This window comes from Sphaeramia orbicularis, chromosome 12 (assembly GCF_902148855.1).
Source record: "Sphaeramia orbicularis chromosome 12, fSphaOr1.1, whole genome shotgun sequence".
Lineage (NCBI taxonomy): Eukaryota > Metazoa > Chordata > Actinopteri > Kurtiformes > Apogonidae > Sphaeramia > Sphaeramia orbicularis.
Genome location: NC_043968.1, coordinates 10,896,918 through 10,908,897, shown reverse-complemented (window position 1 = coordinate 10,908,897; position 11,980 = coordinate 10,896,918). Strand labels below are relative to the sequence as shown.

Below are 11,980 nucleotides of genomic sequence, written 5' to 3'. Positions count from 1 at the left end.
TTAATAAAACACCGCCCCCCAGCCAAACGCTAGTGTGTGGTTTATCACTGTCTGTGACACGGGAATGTCCTTTCCTGACGCCTTGGATGCCGACGGTAAGTACGTATGTTGGGGATTATGCTATTAGTTGTGTCGGTGATGAGATTTGTACTGCGTGTCTGTAGCCCGTTAGGTGTCACCTTTAAAAGCTTATGTCCTGTTGACCCGGTGATGTTGTGATGCGATGCTGACAGATCAGACAGTGCTAGGCTAGCTACTGCGCTAGCTAATGTTAACTGGCTCGACTGTGAGGACTGTTGCCTGTTTTTTTTCTGTTAAATTTGGCCAGTCATTAACAAAAATGTCACAGACTTCAGACTTGCTTTACAATTATGATGCAAAAATTAGTAAAATGTTGACAGGGTCCATTCAGGGCCTTAACTGCTAACCAGTTAGCTTGCTGTGTCCTGTATAGAGTCAGGTCTGTTTCAAGCCACAGCTTATTTCTCATTATGAATTTTGTCCCGTCTGTAAGAAAGAGTAATTCCTTTTGTCACATGTTAGCATAATCTGTAAAGTTAGGTTAGGCATTTTGGGATGAAGTCAGTCTACCACGCTAGCTGTAGTTCACCTGCTGCCTGTCATTTTCTGTAGTTGTGGATAGGCTCCACTTCTGGCTACATACCAGACTGTGCAGATAGTTAAGAAGCTGGCAGCTAGTCAAGTTGCTCTACTACTTAACAGTTAATGCAAGCTTAAACCATGAACGTTTGCAGTGTAATTAAATACCTAAAGGGGTTTCACCAAAAGTCAACTGTAGAACTGTCTGGTAATAGTGTGTATAGCTGTGGTCCTTTGACGTAGAAATGAAGAGTATGCTAAGGTGATTTACAAAATGTTTGTCTTATCTGTAGGACAATAAAACTTCAGTGAGGCATTGGATCAATGTGGAGTACAAGTTCAGGAGTGAATGAGGGCAGACAGCTCCTCAGCAAGCCCTGAGCTGGCTGACCTCAGAACAGAAAGAACGCCTTTTTGTAGCTGAACAAAAGTCAAGGAGCTTGGATTTCTGATTCCTGAGATGTCCATGAAACGAGCAGACGGGATGTCCATCGCTCAGGCTTTGGCCATGACTGTAGCAGAGATACCGGTGTTTCTCTATTCCACCTTTGGACAGGTAAACCTCTGTGCTCATGCACCGTTAAGTTTTGCATCTTGTAACATTTGCATGTAGCCCATGGATAGACAGATGGACATACATACAAATACAAATAAAAGGAACATGTTTTGACTAAATTCTTATGTTGATAGTCATCCTTACCTCTATTCTCACTGTTTCTCCTGCTTTCAGTCTATATTTTCTCAGCTACGGCTTACTCCAAGCCTAAAGAAGGTGCTGTTTGCCACAGCGCTGGGCAGTGTGGCACTGGCTTTGACAGCTCATCAGTTGAAGAGGCGAGGGAGAAAAAGAAAACAGACAACTCGGGGGAAGGATGGCCAGAAGACTGTAGGAATTCCTGAGGTGCTGATTAAAACAGGAAGGCCTTCATCACTAAAGAGAGGTGTGCATACCATCATTTAACACCAGCCACATTAGAACAGTAGTGGAATCTTAGTGTGACTTTATAGGTTGAGACATATCATTCATCTTTAGCTCAGTAAACTCCTTAAAGCACCTCTTGGATCAACAAACTCATGAAAAGTTGTCTTTTCAGAGGTATGTAACTGTAGCAGAAAAGAGGTGCTTTGAGGATATGATGATCCTACAAAATCTTATACATTGCTGTAATGCAAATAGTATATGAAGTATAAGTATACAAAACAGTTATAAAAAGCCCAACCTTAAACATCTACAGTAGTAAAATGCTACATACATAGTAATGCAATATAGATGAGATGAAAGATGATGAGCTTTAGATGATTTAATGATGTAGAATAATGTGTAATGGCTTAATCAACATCAGCATCAGAATGGGAAGGTTCAAAATGATTTTAAAACAAAGTCAAATAACTCAGTTCACTGCCAAGGAAAGATGATTTATTGTCGCTTCTACCATTGCTTTGGACATATTGTAAATATAATGTACTGTTACAGCTCTTAAAAAAACATGCTAACAAGAGAATGTCTTCCTCTGTATAGGGCCACTCACAGGGCGACAGATGATGAGTCCTAGCACTCGGAGCAATGACACCATGAGTGGGATTTCTTCCCTGGCACCGAGTAAACATTCAAGTTCCTCACACAGCCTGGCATCTGTTAGTTCTAAAAGTTTTTTTTCCATATTTTTTTTGTTGTTAGATTGTATTATACCCCTGGTAAAATTTTTGATGGATGTTGGAACTGTGTTTTGTTCATTTGTTTGTTTTGTCTGGAGCAGATGCGGGTTCCAAGCTCTCCAAATCAGTCTGCAAATCCATCTACACCCTGGGAGGCAGAACCGGTCGTAGAAGAGTCGGGGGCTGTAGAAGACGCAAATGCAGAGAATCTTTATCTAATGGGTAAGCAGACACGTACTGTAAAGTCACACTTGCCCTTGTTCAGTTCTGGCTTGTCAGTATGGTCAGATTACAGCATTATTTTTCCAAAAGGGATGGAGCTGTTTGAGGAAGCTTTGCAAAAATGGGAACAGGCTCTGAACATACGGCACCACACTCACTCGTCCTCCAGCAACAGCCTTGCATTGCAGGGGGCAATGTGTGCAGATGTTTCCAAGGTAACTGTTGTATAGTAACAGACTCCTAGAAAGAATATGACTACTGTTTAGTCCATGTACAGAATTATACAAGTACAATATTAGTGCATTTGGCATGTTTATATAGTAATTGAATCATGTATATAAATAATAATAATGGATTGGATTTTATATAGTGCTTTTCTAGACACCCAAAGCGCTTTACATTATTGATCCATTATTCATTCGCTCGCCCATTCCCCCTAAAATGATATTAGAACATCTCAGATCCCTTGTATTGTTTTTCCCTCTTCGCTTATAGGTTGAAGACCGTAATAAAGTCTTTGCTGAGAAGTTAGAAACCCTACTGCACAGGGCATATCATCTACAGGAGGATTTTGGCAGTAGCATCCCAACAGACAGCGTACTGGCAGACTTTGGTAAGACAGCAGGTTTTCTTAGTGGATACAGGAAACTCAGACACAAGAACCGTGAAGAGGAAAGAAATTCTGATCATTGACTTACGTTGGAGGGAGAACTAGAGAGAGCTGCATGGCAAAAAGAACTTGAAAACTTGTGATTTTCATTCTTGCACAAGGTGTCAGTTTGTTTGTGGTGTGTGTTCATTTGGCAGAAAGTGAAGGAACCCTTATCCTGCCTCAAGTGGAGAGTTTCCACAGACTGCAAGATGATGATGCTACTACTGTTACCTCTGACGACTCCTTCTTCTCGGCTGCAGAGGTTAGATAAGATCACTGATTTCCAGACCCTACTAGAGTTTCTGTATTGGAAATATACTAATAATATACTGAAATGTCTTACAGATGCAAATGCTGTTTTTGTGTAGTACATGAACTGTGCACAAAGATCTGTGTGTTTTATGTCTGTGTAGTTGTTTGATGCCATGACTCTAGATGAGGTCTACCAGCCACTGAGGCCGGCAGCGCTTTATGAGGAGGCCTTGGCTCTAGTGCATGAGAGTAAAGTAGCCTACAGGTCTCTAAGGTAACTAAAGCATAAAGTCTTCATCCAGATACTAAAGTCTACAGATCTGAAATACTCCAAGAGCAACAGAAGGTTTTATTAAGTTTTATACTCCTCTCCCTTCACCAGGACTGAATTACTTGAATGTTATAGTGACCAAGATTTCCTTGCCAAGCTTCACTGTGTGAGACAAGCATTCCAGGTTTGTTCGACCTTTTTGTTTGCATTGCGAAAATGACTGTGATAAGATGTCCTTTTGTGAGTTAATGTGGAAACCTACCTGAAAAAGGAAGGGTCAATCCTCTTGCTTTAAAATATTTTTTTCTTGACCCTTGATTGGTGCAAAACTGTCTTCATCTGCACAGTATTTTACAGCACTAGTAATTACATATAAAATATCTATTGCATGCTGCCATGATTGCAAACATTTGGGTGACCTCTTAATGAAAGCACTGTCTGCAGCCCAAATCTCAGAAATACTTTATAAAAAATGTTCCCTGAAGGATTGTTACTAAAGAGTAAGAAGGTCATTCAGGACGTGGTTTTCATCATCTAACAGTGTGATAAAGAAACATATTCAGACTTTAGTAGAAATCCGTAATTTTTTTTTCTTACAGGTTCTGTTATTGGATGAAACTCACCGTACATTCTTCATGGAGACTGGAAAGCAGATGATTGCTGGGTTGATGGTCAAAGCAAACAAGGTAAAACATCAGTTTACCTTAACCACTGCACAGTAAATTGAATTGCAATGTTGTACTGTTCAATACAATCACAAAGGACTGCAAGGTCATACATTTGTTTGATATTTGCAGAGTAAAGCTCTGTCCTTTCCTACATTTTAACACCACATTTTTATTCATTTTGGTTGTATATTTATAAAATTTTAGATTCAGTGTTTCAGAATCCATTTCAAAATGGGCCCTCATCTGTGCATTTTTCTTATTAACCATACAAATGGATGTGGATTATATAGTATATGTAATGACTGTAATCATACATTTTAATTCAAACAAACGGGACACCCTTTAACATGTTCCTTATTGATCCTTTTGTTTTTTCCTTTAACACAGAGTCCAAAAGCCTTCCTAGAGAGTTATGAGGACATGCTGCTGTACACTCAGAGAGAGGAAACCTGGCCCATCACTAAGATGGAGCTGGACGGCCGAGGGGTGAGTAATGTTCTCGTCATTTGGTTTTTCAGCTTGTTGCCTGTGCTTTGCTGAATGCATGTCACTAATGATTAAATTAAAATCTGTAAAACTAACTGAAACCTTGCAAAGGTTTTCTTCTAATTTGTTGATATTACTCATCAGCCCAATGGCATACATGTCGATCAGTTTATTTGTGGGCATGCTCTTACACAAATTCAAAATGCCTAGTTACTAGCCTGAATTAAATTTTAATTGATGTCCAGCCAACAGTTGGGTCATGCTGTACATAACCAAGTACAGTGGTACCTTGACTTAGGAGTGCACCAACTTACAAGTTTTCCAAGTTACAAGCCGTCACTTACGTGATTTATTTATTTATTTATTTTTATTTTTTTGCTTTGAGTTGTGAGTCAAAATCCTAGTTATGAGCGAGCTTCAGATACACTGCTGCTAGTCATCGTAGCCAATAAAAAGGAAAATGTTGGAGCACAGCTAGTAGGCATCCTGGTGCCAGATCCTCCATGTCTCTGCTCATCATCTTGAGGAGTACTGACGGGTTCCTCCTGTCAACCCCATTTTTATATATCCTACCAGGCAGCTCCGGGGCTACATGAGGCTCTTTCATCTTTCTGCTGAGGCTTCCTGTGGCGTTGGAAAATTACTGAGTATTTAGTTTAAACTTATATTATTTTAGTTTGTTAGTTTTTTAGTTTTAGTTTTTGATATTAGGTTCAATTAGATATTACAGGTATTCTCTCCTGCCACACAACAAAGTTCGGTCGCTGTCCAGAGTGGAGGTGCTGAAACGCTTTGCCGTGTATCTGGAAGAGGTGAAAAGAGGTCGTCCAGAACATATATAGATTAGAAATATGTTTTGGATATGCCAGACATTATCTTGACATATTTTGACTTACGGGGCTGGAATGGATTTGTTGCATTTTAATTTATTTCAATGCGAATACTGATTTGATATACGAGCAAATTGAGTTATGAGCTCAGTCATGGAACGAAGTAAACTCGTAAGTCAAGGTACCGTTGTAGTAAATTAAACCGTTCCTTTTGATATAACTCTATCTCTGCAGGTGGTGTGCATGAACTTCTTTGACATAGTCTTGGACTTTATCCTGATGGATGCATTTGAAGACCTGGAGAGCCCCCCATCCTCTGTGGTAGCTGTGTTAAGGAACCGCTGGTTGTCTGACAGCTTTAAAGAGACGGTTAGTTAAAATACACCCATTCACACAGAAATACCTTTATCACATTGGGGTTTGTTCCAAGCTCCTATACTTACAGTTCTGTTATTTCGTTAGGCTCTGGCCACTGCGTGTTGGTCTGTCTTAAAAGCCAAGAGGCGTCTTCTCATGGTGAGCTTCAACAAAATTTAAAACTGAACAGTTCATTTGTTTCTCCAAATGTGTTTTTTTTTTTTTTCAACATTTGTTTCTCTTCATACTCCTGCTAGGTCCCTGATGGTTTTATCTCCCACTTCTATGCCATATCAGAACATGTGAGCCCAGTTTTAGCTTTTGGGTTTTTAGGACCGAGGCAGCACTTAAGTGAAGTGTGCACTATCTTCAAGGTGAGGCATGCAGTTCCAGTGTAATTCATTAACGGTCCATATAAATTACACTTGAAAGAAAAAAGAAAATAACCAATCATCTCTCTTTTTTTTCTCATCTGCAGCAACAAATCGTTCAGTACCTTAAGGATATGTTTGATCATGACAAAGTCCGCTTCACCTCTACTCAGTGTCTGGCTGAGGACATCCTGAACCTGTCCCACCGCCGCAGTGAGATTCTGCTGGGGTATCTGGGAATCGATGGTCTTCTAGAGCTTAACGGAGCCCTGCCCAGAGACACAGAGGGATCCTCAGGGCTCCACTAGGATGACTGGTGTCCACATGGCCAGTTGTTTGGGCTCGTGCAAACTGAAAACATGGGTGGGGGGTGACAAGAAGGCGGGGAAAGGCACGGATGTTGCAGCAGTAGCATCCTTTTATGAACGGAGTGAACCATGTTCCTGTGGCACACAGAGTACCAGCATCAATCCTTCATCTGTCATCTGCTGTTTCCAAGGATAACGTATTTTCATCAGACCCACAGTGTCACTGGTAAAGGAGACAAACTCTCAGATAACACCCCTCGCTTGCTCTCTTATTATTGGCTGCTGCGTTGAGAGCGCCTATTGTATTTGTGTAATTTCAGGCGTGTTGGGACTTGTCTGTCTTGCTGGTTAACACTGATACTTCTTAAAATCATACCTATCGTACACTGACAGATCACTGGGCTTTCTACGCTAAACACCACATTAGTCGAGTTGCCTCAGAATCAGAACCTTCCATTTATCACCTCTGCAACCCGGTTGAATACCACAGTCTTCATTATTCTGAGTGTGGAGGTGATATTTGTGCATTTGTATATTTTATATGAAAGGGGGAAGGATATTTATTAAATTCATTATCATTTTTGTGAGTGTTGGCCAACTGAAGACTTTTGGTGCTCGATGAAGGAAATTATGTATTTGACTGGCGATTTTAATTCTGATTTTGATTTAACTATTCAGTGTGTAATATTTAGGAGGATCTAGTTGCAGAAATTGAAAATAATACTCATAAATATGTTTTTATTAGTGTATAATCACTTGAAAATAAGAACTGCTGAGAATGAGCTGTTGATATTCACTTTTCATGGAGTCCTCAATGTACTGTTTCTTCATAATTCCTCTTCATCTTAACATTTTCCAGCAGGTGTGATCGTGTATTAAGGTGCATTACTCTCACCTAATATGAGTGTGGACCAGAGTCAATAACCCCTTAAGTCACTTTCACTTTGGAAAATGTTTAAAGAAACAGCAGCACTTTTTTTCACTTAACTTGAGGTGGTTTTTGCCTTTATTTTCATGAAAGTAAATGCACATAGAGGAAATTGAAACACTTTTTTTTCTGATGAATTCTGATGTAGCAAACAACTCAAGTGATTGACCAGCTGACTGATCAACTGTTTGCTACATCATCCCAGGTAGTCTGGAAAAAGTGGAAAACATGTCATGTGGGACTGATGAAGAAACCAAATTATTCCAGCATTCATGGAAAAGGGGCATCATAGCTATTTTAGACAGAAAACAACTAAATGTTCTGTCTCCACTGTCTATTAGATCCAAGTGTGATATAAACCAACAGTGCCACCTGCTGGTGACACATCAGCCTACTTGGCTCTCAAACCAGGTTATAGTAATGCATTATTTCCATTTTTAGTTTTTGCAACTTTTCAAAACTTTAGTAGATGAGTGATTTGTCTCTATAGAACAGGGTATGTATAGATGTAATCTTCAGTTTTACCACTAGATGCCACTAAATATCACACTGAATCTTTCATCAGGCAGTTCAAGGGTTATAATTCCCATTCCTCTGATCCTCAAACTACAGTTACTGCCCCTTTCTTGATTTTTTTTTTTTTTTAACTTGAATTGCAAAGCGTTTGCTCACTTCAGTGTTAAAACATCTTCACAGAGATGACAGTAATACAAGTTCTAGACTCATCCACAGTTGTAAAAGCCGTGACAATGAGTATATAATGGGTAACGCATTACCCTGTGAGGCTTTAAACAGCAAATACCATTCTTACAGTGCTGTTTCAGCCCAGTTGCTTTAATTTTTTAATCACATTATACAACTTTATAAGACTTGATTCAAATATTAGAGTAAATCTTTTAGGCAGAATAATCTAAATACAGACTACTAAGTCTGCTCGCACTCTATACCCAGTGACTTCTAGAGCATCAGTGGGTATAACGGGATATAAGACAATGCTTTCTGTTGAGTTTCTGTTCATTTTCTTTGATTATGGACACATGGGCATTTTTCATCACAGTACTGACAGAATTGAAGAGCGTCCCAACAGTAACTGAAACGGTGCCATGTAGTCATAGCAAGGATGTTTTTTTTTTTTTTTTTTCATTTTTCTGATTACATGAAGTGCTATTGTGAGGTGGGACACTGTACAGCCAGACTGTAACTTGCGTAGTAAGTGCACTGATTACCTCTGAGCCAAGATAAGTGGAGTTTTGTTCATTTGTTTTCTCGGCAGCATAAACAAAGATGACTACTGTACAGGCGTATTTTAAGCGATACAGGAAATGTCCAAAGTGGATCGTCTTAATGAAATAAGGAATATTTGTCCTTGACAAAAGCAGACGTTAATACTATATGTATGTGCAGTTCAAGGCATTTTGAATCTAGTCGCTGTGCATGCAAACAGACAGAGGACTGCTTTTTGTTACCCAGAATCCTACAGATGTGTTCTGTGATCTTGATAGGCTTGCTCATGTTACAACACGTCTCTGACATGCAGAACATTTATTTATTTCTCTTTCTTTTTCTTTTTGTTTTTGGCGCTATAGGAATATTTTTGTCAAAGATGATCCAAGTCCAACAGTAAAAAAAAAACAAAAGAAAAGGGCCTTTACAGAAACTACCAATGTGCAGCTTTATTTTTTTAAGCAATTTGCACTTTATCAGAAACTACAGATACAGGAATGTCCCAGACCCCTTTCTTTTCTTCTCTTTCTTTTTTTTAAATAAGCCATTTGACTGTACAATCACTGTTATCATTATTTGACTGATGTATTATTCATAGTAGAGAACTTTAAAAAATGTACAGAAGAGAAACTTATCTTTCCCAGATCACTATAATACTTAAATAGTTTTATTCTGATAACTATCACAGGTCTTTGTTATATCCGTCATCATTTCAGGTTCAAATGTAATGTTACTGCTTTGTGGTCCAACCCCGATGAACTGCTTTTAATCCTTTTTCACCTGTGTTTTAGTCCTGTTAGTGTAGAGCTTCAAGCATATATGCAACAGTATGTGTCTTGCAGGTTGATGCAACTATTTCTAATAGCAAAATGCTGATAATAGTTAATCTTGAGTTTTAAATTGGTCTGCTTTTGTATGTATGATGTCCTGTGATCAGAAAAAGGAACTCCCTCCATCAGACTTTGCATCACTGCATGTTTAAAAGTGTAGATTCTCTGAAAAGCATCAAACAATATAGCCCTAAAGCATTTAGACGCAAGCTCAGCCCCAGCTAGAATCTAAATAAATCCCAATTAGAAACACTTTTAAAGGAAATATTTCGGGATTTAATCATTTCAACCTGTATGTTATCAAGGCATTGACTCTCTTTCTTAGCGTAATTTCAATAGGTTAGAGTTTTTCAGGGATCTCAGATGGCCAAAATGAAGAAAGGATTTTTTGTGAAGGTTTTTTGCTGTACATTACAAGTGTCCTACTCATGCCTTTTGTCTCTTTTCTATTGTGGATTTATGCCAGCACAAACTGTACGATGATTTGATTTTTCCATATAAAATGTTATTTTTGTTATTAAAATCTGTTCATTATGCCTTTTCCCAAATCACGATGTGTTTCTTTGTTTTATTTTCAACCCAGGAATTAAACTTTCCTTCTGGACAAAATTATTTTGTTACCGCAGTAGAGTAATATTTAATAAGTGATCATTAAGTAAAAGCGCAATGTGACATTAAAGAGTGTATATTGGTGAGTAAAATGGAGAAACTGCCTTTTTATTTTCATGAATAACAATGGTCAACAACAAATTTATTGTTTAAGTTTTTTGAGCTGATTTGGGATAATTTTGGTGTGCTGAATCCAAAAATCACATTAATTTTGCTCAATCAGGTCAACTTTCTGAACTATGCTACATATTGGCTTTTTAACATTTTTGCTTACATTTATGGGCATTTTCACATCATATGATACAAAATTCTTTCATATTTCTTGCAATAAATGAGTTCTGAAGATTTTGCTTTTGACAATTTATGATTGTTTTTTTTAATATTACAGGTGAATGAAATGGCTTCGACTAGAAGATCTTGCAAAAATAAGCCTGATGTATTCTGCTACATCTGCAGTGAATACATAATAAATAATAAATACATCCTGTTAGAAAATGATTTTTTTTTCTCTTAAAACCTATTTTGGGTGAGAACTATATAAAAAATCAACTGATAAAGTCACAAAAATGTAATCAATTTTGTGAGGAGATCAAATTTTTCAAAATCAAATTAGCAAAAAAACCCTGAACTGATTGAGAAAAACAGATGTCATTTTTGGATTTAGCGGTGCAAAATGGTCCTAATTCAGTTGAAAAAACCTAGACAACTTGCAAAAAACTTTTTTTTTGTAACCCAGTGTAATTAAATGTTGGCTGTAATATCAGTATTGTCCACAAGGGGGCAAACACCCTGCACTACATTATATTAATCTCTGCCATTATAATTCTTTCATTAGCACACATTGAAAGCCTTTCCTTTGAATATCTGGCTCGTTAAGGAAACAACTTTGCTCCTGCATTCATACTTCACTTTGCACCTGAAGATAAGGGTCATATTGGATTTTTTTTGGGTTGTTTTTTTAATATTTGGCTGCTTTTTAACCATACATTGACAAAGTACAGAAAGGCATGAAGACAGTGGGTCAGTCACTGAAAACTAGCAGCGGTTGCTCATTATTCTGTCTTTGTAACAATGTCTTATGTGCAGAATATTTAATCAAAAACATACTGTAGGCCTATATATTAAGTAGTCCCACCATATGCACATGTGACTGTACTTCAGAGGGAATTTCTCATTTTATATTTATAGAAGTGCATGAAGCACTCTGACATGAAAGATACACACCTCAGCCATTTCATCCTCTTATGCCTATAGTTATAGATGGCGGTAGTTCAGGTTCTGCTGTTTACTTTGTGCATCCTGTTTTGCAGGTTTGCTCACTTCCTACTCATCACTAACTTAATGTGAGCTAGACAGAACCCAGTGGACGTATGTTTTTTGTGCTGTGTTTGTTGGTCGGTACCCAGGCTCTGTCACTTCTACTTGCTCTGAGTTGTTCTGCTCTCTGCTGGATTGTCCAAAACTTTGGGTCAGGATCCAAACTGGGTCACTGACCTCTTTTTATTGGGTTCCCAGCTGGTAGAACAGAATGAAAAACAAAGCTATGATATGACATCACCTTTGTCTAATTCTTTTTTGCTAAACTGGATTGTTCAGTTGTTCACTCTTTTACAGTTGAGGGAATGAAAACATGATGATGCTTGAGGTCTGTGACTGCCTCATGAAAGCCATTAATAAACGCAGAGGAGATACTGAATGTATGCCAGGTGGACAGGG

General features: G+C 38.3%; 1 protein-coding gene across 2 annotated transcripts; it reads left to right on the top strand.

Moving 5' to 3' along the window:
- On the top strand, window positions 1–9,767 carry miga2 (mitoguardin 2). Of its 2 annotated transcripts, none has more exons than XM_030148461.1 (16): window positions 1–99; window positions 894–1,156; window positions 1,331–1,541; window positions 2,120–2,235; window positions 2,358–2,478; window positions 2,569–2,693; window positions 2,974–3,091; window positions 3,286–3,392; window positions 3,544–3,656; window positions 3,765–3,837; window positions 4,253–4,339; window positions 4,709–4,807; window positions 5,872–6,006; window positions 6,100–6,153; window positions 6,252–6,368; window positions 6,473–9,767. In XM_030148461.1, the coding sequence occupies exons 2-16, from the start codon at window positions 1,061–1,063 to the stop codon at window positions 6,671–6,673; spliced, it is 1,773 nt and encodes a 590-aa protein (XP_030004321.1). In that variant the 5' UTR covers window positions 1–99; window positions 894–1,060; the 3' UTR covers window positions 6,674–9,767. The 2 variants fall into 2 exon arrangements, with proteins under 2 accessions (XP_030004321.1, XP_030004322.1); XM_030148462.1 differs by having other exon boundaries at window positions 7–95.
- Window positions 9,768–11,980: the final 2,213 nt, after the last annotated feature.